This window comes from Uloborus diversus, chromosome 3 (genome assembly GCF_026930045.1).
Source record: "Uloborus diversus isolate 005 chromosome 3, Udiv.v.3.1, whole genome shotgun sequence".
Lineage (NCBI taxonomy): Eukaryota > Metazoa > Arthropoda > Arachnida > Araneae > Uloboridae > Uloborus > Uloborus diversus.
In genome coordinates this window covers 20406481-20429792 of record NC_072733.1, presented here as the reverse complement: position 1 = coordinate 20429792, position 23312 = coordinate 20406481, and the positions used below count along the sequence as shown (strand labels likewise).

Below are 23312 nucleotides of genomic sequence, written 5' to 3'. Positions count from 1 at the left end.
GTTTCCGATAACCAAATTTTTGGCTAAGAGTTTAAAATTGGTTTTTAAAATATTTAAATGAACAGCATGATTTACTATTTCATCAAAAAATTCCAAACTACCAATTCCTGATGCTGATATGCACCCTCGCACAAGAACCCTTTCACCGTCCTGATAAACATTCAACTAAGATCTTAAGATCAAGTTCCTCATTTTTTTCTTCTATTGACAATTATACAACAATTTAACCAAAAATGTTGAATTTAATTTCATCTGTAAGTAAGACGTTATTCCAAAACACTTTGGAGCTTATTTGTCATTTTTTTGCGACAAAAAGCGTAAGCTTTCCGTTTTTCTCACGAACAAGAAATTTCTGCGGGAAGAGTTTCCAGTTAATCAGAGAACTTAGCGAACAATTTTAGGTGAAAATTAAATGTAAGTTTTTTCATTAAATTCTGCAGAAACTGTTACAGCACTCAAATGTGTATTTTTCATAAATTTTTTAACTGTAAATTTCCGATCATGCTTTGTCAACTCTGCCGGTTGACCTTTTCTTGCCTTGTTTTCGGTCCGATTCTTTTATTTAAAGCATTTTATCAAGCACTTTACTATAGAATGGAATAAATTAACTATTTTAGAGACATTTCAAACCAATTTACCTCTACTTTGGGGAAAAAATACAAATTTCGAATGGTGTTTGCTTTTTTTTACGAATACCAGCCATTTAAAAGTAATAAGCACAATATTAAGGAATAAATAAACGAAAAATTAAAGCCAAATGACTCTTAAGGGTCAACACAATGCAAAAATAATTAAAAAAAAAAACGACATATGCTAATTTCAATCATGAATTTATTCGAAAATATTTGAGTGTACGATGACTTTTGTGGCATATTATTTCTCTGTCTCTTCGTTTTTTGACCCATTTTAAAAAGAAGGTCCGTCAATATTTTGAAAAAACTACTGGGTTTTATTTAAAATGACATAGGAATGATGTGAAAAAATATTGGACTTCATATTCGAATTCAATTTCACGTTAATTTGGTTTTACTAAAAAATTTCTAAATGTATACAAACAGTTTTGAGAGCCACTGTATGTGTAAAATTTTTTAGAAACATAACCAATTGTTTTAGATATTTGTAAACACCACCTCAAACTGTTAAAAACCATTTCTTAGCTATACAGTTCTGTTTCTTACAAAAAAAACTAAATTTTTATTTGTATTTAAGGGGGTTCGGGACACATTTTGAAAATTTTTTTTATTATGTACTTTAGAGTTTTGAAACGTTTTGAACTGATTCATAATTTATTTAATAAGCAAAATTATAACATAAATATGAAAAAAAATTATTTTTTTATTTTAATTTAATTAGTTGTTTTCAAAAAAATGGAGTTGCTTTAAATTGCTATAACTCAAAATATTGTTGGTCAATTTTCAATTTTTTCTCAAAAAAGTATGCACAAATATCTAAGCTTTAATTTTTATTTGGCGATTTTAAAAATATTGATTCAATAAAAAATAAAAAATATTTTAAGAAAAATTTCGAAAAATTCGAAGATACTTTTTTTTTAAAAAAATCATAATTTTTGCAGTAAACGTTTTTTTTCAAAGTCGCTGAATAAAAATTAAAGTAAATTGCTTGAAAAAGATATGCTCCAAGTTTCATTACTTTATCTCTATCGGTTTCTGACTTATAAGAGTTTGAATGCAAGAAATCGGGAAAAATTGCATCATGGAGAAAAACGCGTTTAAAGTTTTAAAGTTATGTACACATTCGTTAGATGCATGCAACAAAAATAACTATAACTTTCGTTCTATTTAAGGTAGAAACAAGATTCAAACGTCCTCTTAAGCAGAAAAAAACGAAGCAATTTTTCAAGTTATAAAAAAAAATTGCAAAATTTGAGGATTTTTGTGTCCCCGACCCCCTTAAATTAAAAAAACGTTTTTTTTTTCAACATAAAAACTGCTACGATGCACAAAATCAGTGATCAATGGGAAAGAAAGACGTAAAATAAACCAGTACGGTATATAGTAAGAAAAACAAATGCACTATAGTTGTAGTGTACAGTTGATCCAGTAATGATATTTGCAACTTAAAAAAGTGAGAATGATGATGATTTATGCTGCGTGATCTCAAATTTTGAAATATTTCCTGGTTTCTTTCATTCACAATACAAGAGCAACTTCTATTTCCATAATTTTTTGCATTTTGCTTAGGCACAACTCGGTGAACTTTGATGGATTTCCTTTTATTGATTGTTAATTGTACGTATGGAAGATTCACTCATACCTAGTTGTCGTGCAACCTTTGACGCACTTTTTAGTTGAGTTTCAGATTTTCGAGAAGCTTTAGCATCGAGAAGCTTTAGCTTTTCTTTAATTGTCAGAAACTTTCTCTTTTTCTTTCTATATTCACAAACTTAAAATGAAACAGCGCTCTTAGATGTCATTATATTTCCTCGACTTTCGCATTTAGAATGAAAAAAATTAATGGAAAATGTGGAGTAGTTACTTGTGTAAGCGATGTTCAAATTAGTACGGTGTGGGAACTTTTACTCTCAGTGATGCTAAAGTGATGAAAGTCCATTCGCTCAAAAAAAGTGTTTAGTAACCAATAACAAAGCCGATACTTACTCACCACTATTCCCTTCCGAAAAGTTTCGCGTTGAGTCCGAGGAATTCGCATTAAGTCTAAAATTCTTTACTGGTGAAAAAATCATCGCGTTATAGCCATTTCGCGTAAGTCGGATCGCGTTGTAGCAGGAGTCGACTGTAGCAGGTCTTTTGCTTAAAATTGTAAGAAAACCGGAAAACAATACATAAATTAGGAGATACTGTGTAAATCATTTTCTAATAAAGTGAGAGACAAAAATAAATAAGACGCTCATTAAAATGAAATTACTTTACTTCCATTCGATGATGCAATCTTTGTCCGTTTTTTTTTCTTTTTTTTGCCGCACCCTGTATGCTGCTGTACAAGTACAAAAGTGGAATCTGCAGTTGAGCTCAAGTAGAGAGATTGTGTTTTAAAGTTTGGCTCTTCGATATCTTTCATTCAGATGTCTTTTTTTCTTTTTTTCAGAATTTATAAAAAAAAAAAAAAATAGTTTCTGATGACCCAAAAACATTTTATTTATTAAGTAAAATGCGAAACAGGGAAAAACTTGGTTTAATAAGTCAGTTTTTTTCAAAAGTTGTAGGTATGACTACTTTTACTACTGTGCTTAGCAGGGCCGTATGAATAAACTGAAACTCCAGATTAAGTTCTGATTCAGCTTTAGAAACCATTATGCAGTTTTGGTTTGGGGTTTCTGTTGGAAAGGAAAAAAAAAATCAATTTAGTTTTAATTTGGACTTAGACTGAATTGGAAAAAAATCAAAACTCAACAGCTTTCATTTTTAGACTGTAAAGTTACATTGTAAAAAGAAAAGAAATCATACTTATTTTTCTTTCAAACAATATCAATCATGTTTGAAAGTCAAAAATCCTTATATATTATTTCTGCAGCCTGATTTTGGTTTCTACGCCAGATTTTCCTCAATTTTAGATCGATTTCTTTGATTTACGCCTTATTTTAAAGCTTATGGTGCTGGCTACTGACGAAAAATAGACCCACGGTCTAAAAATTGTTTTTTTTCAGCCGAAAAACCTGTTTTAAAGAACCAGAATGAGGTTTTCGGTTAAACTTATAACTTTAATTTGCGCTATGACCGACAGAGCTGAATAGCTTGATCGGCAGAGCGTTCTCTTCGTAACCAGGAGAATCCGTGTTCGGGCCCACGTCCGGACAATCTGCAACAAGTAAATTAAGAGAAATATCGCGCATTACATGAACACTTAATTAAGTGAATAACGACTATGAAGGAATAAAATAAATGAGAAGGAAACGCTCCATGCTGTTATGAAAACCTGATGCTAAATTGATGCTTAATTGTAAGGCTTCTTTTTTTTTTTTTTTTTTTTTTTTTTTAAGATTTGGCTCCGGCATTTTTTTTTTTTTTTTTTTTTTTTTTTTTTTTTTTTTTTTAAGATTTGGCTCCGGCAAGAAAATTAAAGCATAATGTAAGCGAAAATATAAGTAACAGGTTTAAGATTTCAGACTGCAATAGAATTGTTTTTTGTTCAGAAAAAAAATAATAAATCGTGTATTGAAATATATATTCTTCTAAATGAGTTTTTGACTCTTCGTACAAATAAAAAAAAATACTACCTCAATTTGAAGGGTAAAATATATAATTTTTCTTCTTTTTGCAAAAAAACAAATAGCTTATCACATTTTTACTACATTCGAAAAGCTACGCTTAAAAAAGAGCATAGTTCAATATATTTTGTATTTTAACCATGCTGTTAAATGATGAACACGTGCTGCCATCTAAGTTATAACGGTTCAAGCAGCCTGCGGTAACAAATTGTAAAAATTTTTAAGAATAAAAAAATGTTTCTTCAATATCTTATCTTATATATTATTCCCTTCTCATTTTAAAACTTTTTAAGGCTGGCTAATGAAGAAAAATAGACTTACGGTCGAAAAATCACGTTTTAGAAAACGTCCCTTGCTGTTTCAAAATCTTGATGCTGCAGTAGTTCTTATGCATTTTTAAAAGCAAAGTTCTAATGCAGATTTCCATTTTTTACGTCGCTTTCCGCAAAAAAAAATAGCCTGTGTTTGTGTTCATATTTTAATAAAGCTTAGAAGCACTGGACTTAGTTGTTCGGTTAATATGATAAGTTTTTTTCGGTAGAGCGTTCGGTTATAAACTATTTGAACTTCGGACAAGTTTGGGCTGTCCGATATAATATCAAATTTATATTAGTATTACGCATTACATGTACTCATAACATACAAACGTAATAAAATAAATGCAGTGGGAATGCTACTCGGTGTTTCGACTCCTTTATGCAGGCTACAGTTATCATTCGGATAAGTTGACTGTTAATCGAAGGGTGTTCTTCATTTTTTTTAAGCTTTGACTACATCCAGACCACTCAGCATAATGTAAGCATAAAAAAGTATTAGATTTAGCTAAACGAAATCTTTTTTGTGCAGAAAAACATTTTCATTGTATGCTGAAATGTAGATGTTTCTAATAGCAGTGTTCGATCTTTTGTACAAATGAAAAAATACTACACCAAATTAAAACTACGAGTTTCACCCAGTAAACCTTTAATTTTTTATTCGCGCGAATACGATATAAAGCATAAAAATTATTATCAACTTCATTAGCAAGAAATCATTTTCTACTCCTCTGCTTTCTGCCGAAAAAAAAAAAAACATTTTGTCTACGTTCGAAAAATTACACTTAAAAAACGGACTCAGCTCAACTGGTTTTGGTTTTGAATTTTAAGTGTTCGATTAAAAGAGAAACATGTGCGGCATTTAAGCCGTAACTGTTAAAGCAACCTTCTATGTGAAATAGTTCAATATTCAAAGATAAAAACACTTATTTTCAATCTAATTTATTACTTCTCTAGAATGTTTGTTTCAATCGCTACGTGAGATCTTCGTCATTCTTTAATCAAATTCCATGCTTTTCGAATAATTTTAAATCGTATCATGCTGGTTAATGACAAAACATAGAAGCATGATCTTATTATTATTATTTTTTTGGCAAAAAGCTTTTTTGCTGTTTTTTACTACGCATTCCTTCAATGAATAGCTTTCGAAAAGGAAGGCGCAATTGCTAGGTTTTTTAGGGTGTTGGGGTGTTAATCAGAATGGCGCCAATTCGAATCCGTGCTAATAAATATCTCTTTAATGTTTCTTTTTTTCCCGTCAGATGCTCACATGGGCAGGACTGTATTTGCCACAACCTGTTTTTTTACGTGCACAATTATTGTTTTTTTACGAGTCACTACTCAGCCACACTTTTAATGATATTTATGTTTGAATTGAAAATATGTACGACCGAAAGGTGTGCGATGATCAAATTATCACAACGTTGTATTTAACGAGGTTTTGTTACTGATGTCTTTAAATTACATACCTTCTCTTCTGCGCTTACTTTTTTTTCGGTTCTTCTTCATAATGTTCTTCCTTTGAAATTCTTAAAAGCGAAATACCTTATGTTACGATTCGAAGCACAGTGCGGAGTTCCGCACGGGTCGACTAGTTATAATTATTATTTCAAGTTTCAAAGGCAATCTAAAATAGAAAATATAATTGTCATGAATAGACACATATTACTCAATATTATTGGTTGAACGTCGACTTGACTTATTTCTGGTGTTTGATCAAGAAAACTCTCAATTATAGAACGTCAAAAAGTTTTTTTTCTAATTAAAGTTACCATTATGAGTATTTCTGTTAAGCAGAAAAAGAAAATATGTGGATTGCATATATTTGTTAATGCTTAACCCTTTATATGTTCCAAAAAACGAAAGAGCTATTAAGAAACCTTATTTTTATTTATAGAAAAATCAATTTTCAAAGAAAAAACCAGTAAAAAACCGGTTTTTTTCCACCACATCAAAATTTTCGGAAATTTTACATCTCTACAAGTGATCCAAAATTTGGGATATTAATTCCCTCACTTTTTTGTATTTCTTTGAAACATGGCTCATCGATTGTACCCTTCGAGGTAATCAAAAGTCCAAATTTTTAGATTTTTATCTCTTTTATTTTTATATTTATGAGACTTTAATTTTTCGAAACCCTCTTTTTTTCATGGATGCTTGAACATAAAATGGACGATAACTCAGCACCAAATTTAGATAGAAAGATTTGGTAAAAAGCAGTTTAAAGGACTTTAGTTGCTGTTTAATAGGATATGCAACATGACTAATTTCAGAAAAAAATTTCATAAAAAAATGAAATTTAAATTTTAAATTTAAATTTCTTAGAAAACGTATAATGATTTTTTTTTTAAATTCTCAAAAATTTGTGTGTATTTTATCTTTATTTGTGCAAAGTTTCAAGTTGGGATCTCAATGGGACCATATTTTTATGAATTTTTAAATAAAATTTGACTTATGAAATAATGACATTTTTCAGATTCTAACTAGTTAAATATGGGGATCTCTTACTGGGGATGGTCTAGTAAGTAGCAATTGATCATGACTATGCTTGAAATGAGCTGACATGAATTTTTAGATTAGTAAGGCCTCCCCCCCGCACTACCAATTTTAATCTTTTTTTTCAACTGTTTTCAAAATGTAACAAATAAATAAATAAAAAACAAAATAAATAGTAAAATAATTAAAAATTGGTAAATGTTCTCTTTAAAAGCAAGAAAAAGCCTCCCCCTCCCCCTCCCCCCGCACCATCACTTCTATTTTTTTTTCAAAAATGTTTTCAAAATGTAAAAAATAAATACCTGAATGAAATAAACAAAATGAATAGAAAACGTATTAAAAGTTGGTAAATGTTCTTCTCTAAAGCAAGGCAATGTACATTCCCCCCCCCCCCAAACATATGATTAACACTATACTAGTACCACGCCTCACCTGATGCTTTTTTTTAGACCAAGTGTTTCTTTTTCAATCCGAACTTCACAAAGTGTACTTGATTAATTCACGATCTGATAAGGAAAGTTACGATTGATTTCATCCCTATCCCTGCACCAACCTTCAATTTTGGAGGGAGGAAAGAAATAGTTTGCCCCAAGATCATAACAAAATAGTAGTGTTTCCCCCCCCAGTGTTTCCCCATTCTTTTCACACTAAACTAAAAATAAATGTAAGTATCATATCATATGTCTGTTCGCATACAACAAACTGTATTTCTACAACATTAGTGGTGCAATTGCTTTTTTCATTTCTTTAATGCTAGTTTTCTTTTAAATTTCAGTTGTAAAGGAGAGTAATGCAGCGAGATCTATTTATACATACATTAAAAGCAGTTGTTGATCAAACAAATTTTGCTAGTGTGAGCATAACCTTTCATGTTCTTAAGCTTCATTACGGATTACCCCCCTCCCCCTCCCCCTACCGTCCCACTTTCGGAAAGAAAAAAAGCTGCAAATTAGTGGTTCTATTTGTCTGTTAAAGTTTTTCTGACTTTTAGTTTTTATGACCTCCCTCCCCCCTCGTTTATAAGCCTTAATCTCTACTGATGTTTAGCAGCGTGCGTCCCAGTTTATTACGATTATAACTCTTACGTTCCAGCTTTTTTTTTTTTGTTTGAATACAGTTTAAAAAGAAAGGATAAAAAGTGGTTGTGTGGCAGGGTGAGGGGGGGGGGACCAATCTAAAAATTCATGTCAGCTCATTTCAAGCATAGTCAGGATCAATTACTACTTACTAGACTATCACCAGTAAGAGAGCCCCATATTTAACTAGTTAGAATCTGAAAAATGCCATTATTTCATAAGTCAAGTTTTATTTAAAAATTCATAAAAATATGATCCCATTGAGATCCCAACTTGAAACTTTGCACAAATAAGGATAAAATACACACATTTTTAAGAGTTAAAAAAAAACATTATTCGTTTTCTGAGAAATTTAACTTTCATTTTTCAAAAATGAAATTTTTTTCTGAAGTTAGACATGTTGCATATCCTATTAAACAGCAACTAATGAACTTGGTGCTGAGTTATCGTCCATTTTAAGTTCAAGCATACATAAAAAAGAGAGGGTTTTTCGGAAAATCAAAGTCTCATAAATAAAAAAAATATAAGAGATAAAAATCTAAAAATTTGAACTTTTGATTAACTCGAAGGGTACAATAGATGAGCCGAATTTCAAAGAAATACAAAAAGATGAGGAAAAGACTTTGGATCACTTGACATGGAATGACTGAATATGGATTTTTTCAATTTTAAATTAAATTTTTTATTTTAAATATATTATTTTTTTCCTTATTCATTTGCAAATGTGGATTTGAAAATGTGTTCGCTATTAATTTTTGAACTTGATATTTTATTTTAATGTATATGCAATTTTTAAAAAGATAATTGGACAAAACCAATTTTGGAAGAAAATTATGAGTTTTAGGCCTCTTGCTGGACACCTAAATACCTTTTAATTTGGATAAATATTTTTGTGATACATGTGAGGCTATGGGGCAACGTTTTATCGAAATGAAATTTAGAACTTTCAAAAAAGTTTTTTATTTAATTCGGCCTAGTAACGCAGGGCTGGTTTAGACTCTCAGGCGCAAGTCGGCACGGGTTGCCGTTGTTCAAATCATATGAAACTTTTTTTACAATTGTTTTGACCTAAAAGGAAAAATAAGAAAGGGTGTACGACTTGGAAAATCGACTTTCGTTTCTTTTTGGCACATCCTAGTGTACATTCTGAAATCTGTGAAAGTTTAAAAGACTGAATTATTTCTCGCTAATGTTATTTTTTAAAAATTAGTTATAAAATAAATTTCCTTAAAATGATAATTGGTGTCCCACGCTATAATCTATTGCTACATACGTAGAAGATAAAGCAAATTGTTAAGTGTCTAAGTGTCTCTAGTTAGAGAGCAGAATCCCTAACGTGGGACAATGAATATTTTTTATTTTATTTTTTTAAAAGACTTATCTTTGCATATGTACCTTGTTCTGAAGTAAAGCACTAATGTTCTTCCTAAAAGCAGAATACCTTGTTAAAATTGAGTACATATGGCTAATATGCGACTAACTAAAGGTAAAAATTCAAAAGTGTTCCTAAAATGGGCCGTAATTCTTCAATTCATTCTTGTAAAGGTTTCAGGCTTACCATATTTTCTAGATCGTAGTGGAAGAAATGAGTAACTCGGGGTGGGGGGGGGGGAATAACTTGAACGATTTAACTCCTCCCCCATACCGTCTCTCCATAGAAATTTCGCAACCAGAGACGATTTGAGGAAATGGTTATGCCCTCAATCAGAAGCGAAACTGGGTACAATTTGGTACAATCTGGGTTTAAGTCAATTGAGAGCAAATGTTAATAAACCATCAGGCAACAGTCATATTTTTTCTGATTGTTAAGTAAGCAGATAAAGGAAACATAAGACAAAGCAAAACATATTTATTCACAGAGTATGAAGATACACGTTTTCTCCCAGTAAATTTTCAAACACATGAAAAAAGTTTTTATTTTTACATGAGCTTAATTTTTCTGCTGCTTGAACGGCCTATTCCTATTGGCAATCTAATAAAATAGAATTAAGCTCAATTTATAAAGTGCTTGTATTTATTCAACTTTCACGACAGTTATGCGAGAGAAAGCTAATATCTAATGACAACATATGGCTAATAATAGCTACTTGACTAGAAATCACTTTTAAAGAAATTAAAGGAAATAAGCATATTTTTGAATAGACGATGCTGATTATAAATTAGTTGAAGACTTACTTTCTTAGAGTATTGTAAGTTATCGAAACTGTCGAATTCTAATCTTACAATGATTCTCGACTATACTATTATAAGTTATAACTGATTAAGATACCTAAATCAAAATGCTTTATTTAGTGGTAAATTTTACTTTAATATCTAGACTTTTAATGTTTCTGTCTTGAAAGATAATTTCCCCCCAGGATACTTGAAGCAGTTGTGCACCATAGTACAAAGTAATAAGTCTATAATATTTTGCTTTTATAGTTAATTTTCTAATCCTTTGACTCTGCATGAATGACATATCACGTTTTCTGGCAGTTCATTTTCATAAACGTGATATAAATTTCACTCGTGTGGTGTCATCATTCAATATCCAGTAAAATGTCAGTAAGCGTAATATTAAGCTTTTATTACCCGAGACACATGTTAGTGGCAACTATTAGAACTCCTCCCAACTCAGGTTTGAGTATGATAAATAGCACGGAAGAATTTTCAAGGAGTGCTCATTAATTCTAGGAATTGTTTTCAAGGAATTTTCATGATTTCGTGGAAGGAGTTCTTATGTTTTCAAGGAGTTCTCATGATTTCGTGGAAGGAGTTCTTATGTTTTCAAGGAGTTCTCATGATTTCGTGGAAGGAGTTCTTATGTTTTCAAGGAGTTCTCACGATTTCGTGGAAGGAGTTCTTATGTTTTCAAGGGTGTCTTATTGAATCCAACGTAGCTCATAGCAATTATTTTCTAGTGGTCTCACAATCCCACTGCGTTTCAATGCAATTTTAGCTCCAAATGAAAAACGAAAGTTTGCTCAAAAGCTGTGAAAATTCTCTCATTTTCGTTTTTGTTTTGCTCATTTCCTTGTGCAATACGAGCCTTACAAAATCTTCGCATTTGGAACCGTTTTCAATAGATTCTGATAACGTGATATGAATTTCATGGCTGTCACAGGATTTTACCAACTGACAAATGATTATGAGTTTCCTTCTCACTCGTAACTGATAATGTTTTTCATTAACAAGTTGCTGATCGTAAAATTTACAGACAGGGTCTTTTACATTACAGAAAAGATATAAATGTTTTTTACATTACAGAGTTACAGAAATATAGTTTTATAGGAATATCAAATTAATATACAAACAATTATAAATGTATTAATTTTTAAAACTCTGTGAAAATAATAAAGATGGACACGTGCAAAATAGTCTATGAAGAGTAGTTGAATGCAGCTTTGCAAGTTGTCCGAATTAAAAAGAATAAATCCACTTATCCTCCAAGCAAAGTTAAAAACACACACCAATGAAATTTTTAGTACATTCAAGTTTTGCTCAAGTTTAAAACATTGATATTTGGCACTATAAATATTTAAAAGCATGTTAAGCAAAGCAAACATCTTTTAAGAAAAATTCGTTTTTATTCCGGGAAAATGTTTGAATGAACAAGCTTTTTTCATGATTCTATTTCATCAGGCCTGTCGAAATTTGGATATCCATAAACGAATAATTGCAATTTAAGCACAATGTGATACATAAAAAATATTTTTTGCACAAAATTTAGGACTTGAAAAACACAAGGCGCACTGGTTCAGCTTTCATGACAAGCTTTCTGAAAGAAATATGAGAATGATATCTAGTCTACAACAGGAAGTTATTTCTGCAATTTCGATTTGCACAATGTTCTCGCGGCCACCTGATATTACCTTATGTAACTTTTGTTGTGGCTTTCATTTTTTTTTGTGCCATGAGTTTTCATATTGCCTCAAAATTATGTGGCTTACTAAAGATAGTTATATGTCACGTTCACAGAACAAAATTGGACATTCACATAATTATTCATCAAATTTACACTAGTGTTAAAGATAAACTTGTGTTAGATTATTTTACGCTTTTTCTGTTCTAATGATTTTTTTTTCTGAAACTAGTTCATAATACATTATTTTTTGTCGTAAATAAGTAAAAATATTTAAAATATTTCATTGCAAATTGAAATTTTCATTTCCTGTTCTGATACAGGGTGCGAAACAGAATTTTTTTTCGCATTTAAACGATTAGTTAAACAGCAATGTATTTGACACACTGTTTGACCCATTATTCTTAAGAATATGTGATGTAGAAAAATAAAAATAAAGCATTTTGAATCAGTGGGAAGTACTGTGAAAATTTGACATTTTGTTTGCATGCAATGTATTGTGAACGGTGAAGACAATGTTATGTTCGAAAACGGACGGGTTCGCACCATTTCTTTAAATAAATTGTTTTAATTCGCACCCTGATATTGATATATATTTTACTTTCAAACATGGCGTCATTATAATAAGCGCGGACGGTTGAAAATTTATCGTTTGGGACTGTAATAAATGAGTTACTCGTAGAAACCGTGAATTACAAATTTTCAGGTATTAAATAAAGCTCTTAACATTAGGAAATACTTTGAACATGTGATTACCCCTCCCCCCGCAGTTTTTAGAGGTACACAAAGCACATACTTGGCTTTATATTTTAATACTGTCATTAAAATTGGTCTTTTGTTAAAAAGATTACGAAAATATAAACTCATTGAAAATAACTTGAGATGTTGGTTTTGAAAGGGATTGGGAAAATACCAGCTTTACAAAATTCTATCAATTAACTAATGAGCTCATATGAATTGAGTCAAACATAATTTAGCATTAAGAAGGTGGTAGGACACTCATGCAGGTTAGACATTATTTCAAATTATACTTCATGCAGTAATGGCGATAAACTTTTGTATTCTTAAAATCAATAAAAATCGGCTATTTACGAAATACATGGTTTATAAATACTGTTACGGTAATGTTGCTTCATTATGTATTCTTTGCAACTGGGCAATATTTCCCGTTATGATTATTATAAATATTTTCTCTTTTGTACATGAAAGTAAATAACATTTATATTTTACAGATTCAAAGCAAAATTTGCAGTTGACTGCAAATATTATACATTTTTCTTTGTATTACTAATAAAAATGTGGTCAGAGTTACATTTACAGAAAAAGTTTGAATATCTGTAGAAAAGAAAAATAGTCGGCCTCATTTTAGCATCTACTTAAGTTGCATGTAAAGAAAATAAATGAAGACTATTGCTACATAACTCTATTTAAGAAATGTGCTAAACTGGGTGGGATTGTGCAACAGCTAATGTGGAGAATTAACATTGCAATCTGACCCCACGGTGTTGGACGTGTTTCGATGTGGACAACTTGAAGCTTTGCGTTAACACCAAAGAACACTGTAATCACATTACGCTAGGAGCTGAATGGAAACGGCTGAAAACAACGCTCTAAGCATCTGTAAATGCTAATCTAACAGACTATGGCAGTCAAAGTATGAGCTTTTGAATAACATATATCTGTAATTGATCATATTAGCTATCTGACTCTAACAGCAGTCCTGAAAAATTGGTGGTGATATTCGAAATCGTAGATTTAGTCTTTGAAATTGCATTCGGTCATATTTAAAAATTTAATACCACAATACCAACAACTTCCACGAAATGATATAAAGTGATTTCTGAATACATAATACAATGACTGAATCTGCCGTTAGATTTGCAGTAAAACAAAATACTAAGATGTCTAATTTCCAGTTGGAATCATTTTCATGTGGTAACCAATCAGAAGCAGAGTTGTGGCATCCTCTAATCTAGGAAATATGTCAGGTGGTTGACGGGCGGGTTGTTGGGCGGCGATTGTGGATGCATTTGAAATCCAGGCTTAGATGAATTTACAAGAATAAGGTAGGTTAGTGAATAAGAGGAGTCCTAGCTGTGTCCAGCAGGTCTCGATTCGGGCCATCCATCTTGCCTCCTCCTATCCTTTCAGGCCCGGGGACTTCAGAAGCGTTCCCACACCACCTCAGTGAATACTTGTCTGGGTCTTCGCTGGGAAAAAGCCAAAGTACCCTGAGTGATTGTTACAAAACATACCAAGAACTTCACACTTATAATGCGGCTCTGTTAAGTTCAGCTAAGACCATGACAATGTTTGCATCTTTTTAGGGAATTCAGAGAAAAGGGTACGCGTTATTGGCACGGTTTCGAGTTGCTATACTTTTGCTAATTGCTACAAAAGTAATTCAACTCAGCAAAGCGCCAATTACCCTTCTCTATTACCCCCAAAAGAGGTGAACATTCTCAAGGTAATAGCTTAATTCATCAGAGTCTCACTGTAACATGTATGTAAAAACAGTATGCATTAACGCAAACAAACATGCATTTATTAATCACTTTAAAAAGAAAATACGGCGGCACGAATTTGAGTTGGCATAATTTTGCTAACTACACTCTATTAAAAAAAAAAAAAAAAAAAAAAAAAAAAAAAAATCGACGCACCAAGAAGCAATCATCCGATTGCTTTGAAGTTTTGTATACATGAATGTTTTGAACAGGTATGCAAATGATTAAAATTTTGCGTCCAATGAATGAATAGTTTGATCTCCAGCGCATCGAAACTGCGCATCCAGCAGATGTATATAAAGAGCAGTTCTTCAACAGTTTTTTTACAACTTTCGGTTTGATTGCGATTCAGATTACCTTTCGACAACTTAAAAATGCCTCGCGGGCGTGGTTCGTGCTTATTACGAGCAACTGTCAGAGGTCGTATCATTGGATTGAAAGAGGTCAGTTGGTCAAATCGGAGAATCGCTCGTCATTTGAGTCGAAGCAATGGGGCGATTCGAAGATACTGGCAAGGATAAGTGGAAATGACAGAGTTCAGCGTCAGGATGATAGCGGTCGACCTAGGGTCACAACCGATCGTGATGACAGAGTGATTGTCCGATCAGCTGTCACAGCGCTTTCTTTATCTCTATGAACCATCAAACATTCAATCCAAACACCAGTGTCCATCATGACCATTTACAGACGGTAGGGACAACGAAATCTACGCTCGCGCCGACCGTTACGCCACCTGCCACTGACGCCTACACACTGCCGAGCCAGATTACAGTGGTGTATGGCTCAATCAGGTTGGAATGGTGCCGACTGGGGACGTATAGTCATCAGCGACGAATCCCGCTTCCAACTGTGTCATGATCATCGAAGACGTGTTTGGAGACACCCAGGGCACAGGGGGGATCCTGGTTTCACTTTTGCACTCCACACTGACCCTCAACAAGGCATTATGGTCTGGGGTGCCATTTCCTTTGATAACTTGACGCCTTTGGTCGTAATTAGAGGTACACTTACTGCACAGTGGTACGGTCGACGAAATCCTAATACCTGTTTTGCTGTTGTTTCTTTTGCAGTACCCTTGGCTGGTTTTCAACAGGACAACGCCAGATAACATACGGCCCGTGTCGCTATGAACTGTCTGTAAGCTTGTCAAACTCTTCCGTGGCAAGCCAGATCTCTCTCCCATCGAGCATGTCTGGGGTATGATGGAATGGCGATTGCATCTGGCAAGGAATGTTGATAACCTCTTAAGACAATTGGAGCGAATTTGGCCGGAAATACCGCAGGACACCCTCTGAGAGCTTTATCGGTGTTTGCCACGTCGTGCTTCAGTTTGTATCCAGGCTAGAGGCGGGTTAATACCTTATTGATCTTGTTACTGTAACTCTAACATAAATTATTCAATTGTTCTGAGAATTGAATCATTTACTATTCTGTGTTACATAGTCTTCCTATCCACCAGTTTTCGTCTCCATCGGATCACTCCTTCTTGGTGCGTCGATTTTTTTGTTATGCAGTGTATTACGAAAATAATCCACCTCAAGGAAGTGCCAATTACCCTTCCCTATTATTCGAAAAAGAGGTGAACATTGTCAAGGTCATAGCTTAACTTATCAGAGCCTCACTGTAACATGCATGCTAAAACAGTATGCATTAACGCAAACAAATTTTTTCTCATAATTATTTCAATCCTTTGTTTTCTCATTTTAGATCATTTCTATAATTATTGATGCCTTTATTTCTATATTTTATTTTTCACTATTGTATGATTTTATTGGAGAAAGTGGTTTCATAAAGTGACGTAAAATAGTTTAATCGTACTTCTACTTTAAACTTCAATAATGAGACAGTTTGCACGACCTGTTGCTCGGGTTTTTTTAGTGTTGTTTACTAATTTTACTCTTGCTAATGTTCAAAGTTACTAAGTTTCACTCAATTGAAGCTTCTGTTGTACAAATACATTTTTCTATTTATTTCATGCAAAATCAAACTACAAGTCATACAACAAGCTTACAATTACTCCATGCTCATGTTCTCGAAGAGGTTTTTTCTTATCATTTATTAACATTAATTTTAATCATGGTTGTAACATATACAATCATGATTAATATGCTGATGCATTATCATCAAATGGGGTGAGATTTTGCTACATCATATGTTCTAATATCAATACATGGAGATGAAATTAAGTTACGCCAATAATAAAGCGGAGTGGGGCAAATTTCAAATTTTCCACCTGAAATACAAACAGCATCTTATCTCTTATAGTTATACCACAATCTTTGTAGGACAATTCCACCCCTGCTGTCACAAAGTGATCCCATTCGACGGTTCTCATGAACTTAATAATCTTCAGACGAAAGGAAGATAATATATCAAACTATGTTGCTAAATAGGTTACTAACAAGACAATTTTAAAAACAAAGTGTAACAATGATTACAAATTAATATTTACGTAGGATAAAACGTGTTAAGTTGGATGTTTGATTTGAATTGGAAATAACAGTGAACATATTACTATTAAGAAATTTTAATATTGCTTGTTTTAAAACTTAGTTGCTGTTCAGATAGTTTTTGCTTACATCAGTAGATTATCAAAATTGTTGAGTGTGCAGATAGTTTTTGCTTACATCAGTGGATTATCACAATTATGTCGTGAGCTAAACTAACACGTAATAGCATTTTAAAAATAAAAATAATAAACTTAAGTGAAAAATTACTACGGTTGTCCATAATCCTCAAAAAGTTATTAAACGGAAAATAAAAAAATCTGCAGAACAGTTTGATAGAGAACATTTCGTTATCTTGTTATTAGCACGTAACTGAATAGCACTATGTCAAATTTACACTTAACGCACCAGCTACCACGCGCATTTTTAAGGATATCACGGTATGACCAAGCACGTAATGCGAATATATTGAAGGATAACCGGTTTTACTTCTTAACTGTTTCAACAAAATCTATTAACGTTTATGATAAGTAATATTTAAATACATTGTAGAAAACCTTCACTGCCCATGTGGTATGATTATGCGGCATGTATAAGATCTTCTGAGTATTTGTTTGGCTTTAAATGCTCTTAGAAAAATTAAATTCCTGGTTCAATTTCACATAGTAAAAGCCCAGGTGCCCAGGTAACCCCTATCTGGTGGGAAATAGACTTTCAACATTCTGTGTGCCATTGACATTCACACCTTCATGGTGGCACCTGAAAGACGAGATGCCCTGTCGGGGTTTCACCCTAGCTCCGCACAAGGCTAGGGCCTCTAAGGCAGCCTTATTGAAAAAAAAGCACATTTTATACTATCAGTCACAAACGACTGACGTGGTTTGAAATTGAAATTTAGTGTGTATGACCAGTGACTGACAGGAAAGCTACACTGTTAAAACCAGGAGTGCCACAGGGTGAAAAAACGGTGCCTCTGGGTGAAACAGAGGCTAGGAAGTGTCGTTAAGGTGCTTTTGGCTCCTCAATGCACTCAATGGGTGAACGACGTCAACAAAAGTGCTAAAAGACCATTCAATAGGAGAGCGACTCCTTGCGCATGCGCTCTGACTTATCGTCCAACGACAACTTCAGTTTGAATGGCGAACGAAGGAAGTTGCAACGAAATTTACTTTCACATTGAATGAAGAACAAAAACTGAAAATTTCGTGGATTAATCTTCGAAATCTCGCGTAAGTAAAGGCATTTGATCATATTGTAACTCTTAGAGCTTTCGAACATATTTAAAGTGATTCAAGTATGTTGACAACTGCTTATTGTTCCGTTTACCTTAGTAAGTAATTAATATCTTGCTATTTATATCCTGCAAAACTGTTACCTAAAACTATTTATCAGTACTATCTTCCACAACAACAACATTAAAAATAAAAACGTTTAAATCAGCTGATAATTGAATTGCTAATTCCGGAATAAAAATGCATCGACGTAAACAACCTATATAACAATGTCTATTTCTTCTCAATGAATTAACTACGTAGTGGAAACGAACAGAGCAGCAAAGGCAGAGAAAAAAAAACTGCGTGGTTAACGTATCTTTCTCAGGCGTTATTGCATGAAGCGAATGTTGTTATCTACTCGTTTTTATTTTTAATCAGACGGAAAACTTGACATTGGAAAGAAGGGCTTTTAAATTAGAATTTATCTTGTACGCATAAGGATACTCAAATATCGAATCTTATAATAAGTATTGATAAGTTACGCTCGATTAAAATTTTAACGTTTATGAAACGCTTTTATTTTCCTATGATTCTAATCTAATGTTACCTAATATTTCTCGTTGTTCCAGCAAATGATTGATAAATACCTTCCCTGTTCATTTTCGGCACAGATTATAGTAAAAATTGTCAACAACATATTAATTACTGAGCAATTCAAGTGTGAATATAAGAAAGTTAGTACACGAACAGACAAATTAAAGTCATGAACACTTCTAAACTATGTTCGAAAGTTGAAATGTGATCAAATGCCTCCGTATATATAAACCAAAATAAATAAAACACAATTGTATTCAAAAACGCACACAATGCGGGGGGGGGGGGGAATCCCTATAGGAAGCAATAAAGATGTCATTTCTCTCACCTAGGGTACCATCTTTTCACCTATGGTGCACGTTGGATGAAGGGAGCCAGTTTTTCACCCTTGCTAAGGGTGCAATTTCGGCTCTCTATTGGGTGTCGCTGGTGAACAAGCGTTTCACCCCTGACAGGTGCCAAACGCAACCTGTAGTTTTAACAGTGTAGTATGTCAATGAACGGGACGAATCTGCTTGCTAGTCTTCGTTTCCGAGTATTTTTAGGAGAATCAAAGAATCATGTATGTATGGTTTTAAAGAGTTTTCATTTTATTAAACCTCCATTTCGTATATGTTCGAAGTTGTTCATTAACATTTAAAGTTCATGACAGATAATGCTATTACTAATAGTACCAAGAAAAACTACCATGCGTTGAAGCAAAAACGTAAATCGACGTAGCCAGTCCTAGTATTTCGCAGTGGAAAAACATAAATTTTTATGAGATCTCCGTTAAGTGTTGAGAACAATCAATTGTGTTTACTGATGCGGCGCGAGTCCTCAGAAGTGTTTTACGGAAAATGATCATTAAAAGCAATTGTTTATTTAAGTAAGGGTAAAAAATAGTTTCAAAAATTAAATTTTTTAAACCCACGAACAGTTAACTAGAAACGTTTGCAGTTACAAGATTGTGAGAAAAAATAACGTATTTACTCATGACACTTTTTTGTGAAAAATGTGCTCAAAGGGTCCTGCTGGCTATCGATAAAAACGGCCATTCCTTTCGACATTTCGCATGATGATTTAGAGAAAGATGAGATCATCTACATTTTAATTTATTCAGCTCATTGTTGCGCTAGATTGTCTTTATTTTGAACCTTATTATTTTCCATCTGAAATTCCTGTTCTATTGTTAAAACATTCCATTGGTTTTTAAGGTATCAAATTATTTATTTATTTTTTTACATTTCATTTTTTAAAGTAGCAACTTATTTTTTTAACGGAATTTCTATAATTTACTTAATGAAACTGCTACTAGCTACAGGTATTTTTATGGACTAGTTACAGCATATACTCACAGCTGGTCTTGCTTTATATCCGTTGAAGAACTACGGCTTAATTTCCTGGTAAATCTTCTATATGTCTTGTGTACTCTGCAGTGGCATACAGTTACAACTCCGAGCACTATCAGGCAAGCTCCAGCAAGTGTAGCAGCAGCAATGTATAGATTATGCAAGTGGTCCAAAGGAGCACTAGCTGGCCCAATCGTCGCACTTCTATAAACTGATGTGTCTTCCAAGGTGTGGGCCATCGGCATGCCCGGATAACGAAGCTCTGAAACAGATGTCAGATCTACGGTGACTTAGGCTAGTTGTCTCAACTACAGATTTACAGTACACATAAATATTTTTTATGCAGTTAGTTAAAAAACTTTCCTATACAGTTAGCCATGAAACTAGTAATTTCTAGTTTATTAATCAGTGTAATTTATTGGAATTACGCAAGGTGCCCGTAAAAGAATGTCATAGATTCAAAGGTATATTATAAACAGTGTAGTGCATTTACAACGTTAAACACCAAATTGACGGGGAAAAAAATCTATGTTTTTACTTTATGCTATTTATTACTCCTAATAAATTGCAGAAAACAAAATACTTTACTCCCAGGAGTCGCCATCTTGCTTATGCAGCGTTGCTAGCTGAAAACCAATAAAGTAATACCAACGTTTACGCCTGCCTACGAGTAAAACCGTTTTTAAGTTCATCTTTAACTGTACCTGCATTCAACAGCGCTTTAAGCTGGCACAATCTAATTTAAAACCAGGACGTTCTTCAAAAAAATTCTTTTCTCTTTGGAATTTAGGGGAAGCGATGTACTTCCCCTTAGTTGGGCCACTGAATAGGGTAAAATCACTCAATATGACGATTATACTATGGGATACGGGTAGCTAGGTATTTCTTTCTTGGGCATCTATGGAGAATGTTGGAACTATGATCATTACTTATTCTTCTGATCATTACACAAATAAAAGTTTTGTAAACTTTTATTTGTGTAATGATCAGAAGTGTAAGCTGCAATTGTGGAGGTTATAAGTGCTTGCACGTTTCAGACTGTCGAATATTTTTTTTTGCAGTGCGCCAGTAAGCAGGTTGCAAAGTTCTTATATGTTGAAAATTATAACTGTGTAAATAATAATTTCTTTTGCATCAACGTTAAAAACGTGTTTTCATGTTTTTTTAAATTTCAATTACAGTTAATGCATGTTATCAGTAATAAAAAACAAGTTGGAACAGCACGTTATATGTTATAGGGCAGAATGTACAGCAAAAAACGCAATACGGGACGGTGCAAGTTTATTTTTCTTCGGAAAAGGAAGAATGGTGATGTGAAAGTGATGATGAACGGTGCTGTGTGTGCATTAGACAAGATCATCTTCAAATGATCTCGGAGTCAATTGTCGGTCTGGTGTCAAAAGTGCCTCAAATGGGCTCGTGTAGATTTTCTGGTAATCGAAAAAAAAAAGAGTTTTTTTGTTTAAAACGTGTATTTTTGATCAAAGAAATACAAGCAGCTGATTTCTAATGTTATTTTCGTGGTACCCATTAATAGAATGCATTACGTGTGAACAAGCCATTTCCGGATTTCTTTCAAGTACAAGTTCATTGTTAAATTTTTGTTTTAATCTTTTTTACTCATATGATTCTAATTGCTGAATCTTAATTTTTATCATTTGCTTAGTTTTATTATTTGTTTCTAAATCACGTCAGTTGTAAGTGACAAAAGCAAAAGTAATCCCATATTCGTTGCTTTTACACTACAAATTAAAAAAAAAAAGTTTTTGAACGATAATTGCATTCGGCTGATAAAGACGTATAACGTAGGCTTTTAGGATGAAATGATTTAATGATCTTAAAATCATTAAAGTTCTAATAAAAGAAAAGTATCTTAATTTATTCTTTACTGAAAAACTCAACTACGAAAAAGATACTAATTTTGCTGTAGCGAAACTCCAATCAATTTAGTATGGAGTAAAAATGACTGTTTTATGTATATATGACGTTAAGTTAACTTCTTGATTGAATCAGCAATTCAATTTTTTGAATGAGCCTTACCACTTACCTTCACATGTGTCTCCCGTATATCCCGGTCGGCAAGAACAGAAGAAGGAATCTAAGCTGGGCCAACAGCTGCCTCCATTCTGGCATGGATTGGGAAAACAAGGGTCATACTGCTGTGTGCAGCCTGGACCTAAGCGGGATTGGAAAATATTTTTAGTACTGGTAGCAAAATTAATGAGCATTACAATTTACTGATACAATTAATTAACCACATAACGCGTTTTCACGTGTCTGACAAGGGCGGAGATTACTGGCAAATTCGCACATGCCCGTATCTGACACTGGAGTTCTGGTATTTCGCGTTATTTGTAATGCCCGTCTGAGTTCCGTTCTAGTAAAAATAGATTGACTAGGATTATTATTGAACGTACTTATCATAGATGGTACAACTATGCAGCGTTTTTCTTGCGGGAACCACGTTTTCTTGTGTAAAGTAGTTACTTGTTGTGGAAAAAGTAATATATACCAATTTTTATTACGAACTGAATTTTTAGCAATTCTTATGCTTTTAGGTATGACAATTTGATTTTAATACACTTTATAACAAAAAAAATCGACGCACCAAGAAGCAATCGGCCGATTGCTTTGAAATTTTGTATGCATGAGTGTTTTGACCAGATATGCAAATGATTAAAATTTGGTGTCCAATGAATGAATAGTTTGACCTCCAGCTCATCGAAACTGCGTATTCAAAAAGATGTATATAAAGAGCAGTTCTTCAACAGTTGTTGAAAATTTCGGTTTGATTGCGATTCAGATTACCTTTCAACAAATTGAAAATGCCTCGCCGCATGGTTCGTGCTCATTACGAGCACTTGTCAGAGTTTAAAAGAGGTCGTATTATTGGATTGAAAGAGGCCAGTTGGTCAAATCGGAGAATCGCTCGTCATTTGAGTCGAAGCGATGCGGCGATTCGAAGTAACTGCCAAGGATAAGTGGAAATGGCAGAGTTCAGCGTCAGGATGATAGCGGTCGACCTAGGGTCACAACCGATCGTGATGACAGAGTGATTGTCCGATCAGCTTTCACAGCGCTCTCTACATTTCTATGAACCATCAGACGTTCAACCCAAACACTAGTGTCCATCATGATCATTTACAGACGGTTTGGACAACGAAATCTACGCTCGCGCCGATCGTTACGCCAGCTGCCACTGACGCCTACACATTGCCGAGCCAGATTACAGTGGTGCATGGCTCGATCAGGTTGGAATGGTGCCGACTGGGGACGCATAATCTTTAGTGACGAATTCCGCTTCCAGCT

General features: G+C 33.4%; 1 protein-coding gene across 1 annotated transcript in view; it reads right to left on the bottom strand.

The window, feature by feature from the left end:
• Window positions 1-13984: 13984 nt before the first annotated feature.
• The window catches only part of LOC129218260 (delta and Notch-like epidermal growth factor-related receptor), a 115127-nt gene continuing 105799 nt past the window's right edge, over window positions 13985-23312 (bottom strand). Inside the window, exons 8-10 of the mRNA XM_054852488.1 lie at window positions 22051-22179; window positions 20010-20283; window positions 13985-14123 (exon numbers count right to left, since the gene is read on the bottom strand). Of these exons, the coding sequence (XP_054708463.1) occupies window positions 13985-14123; window positions 20010-20283; window positions 22051-22179 (542 nt within the window). The remainder of the gene's footprint in view (window positions 14124-20009; window positions 20284-22050; window positions 22180-23312) is intronic.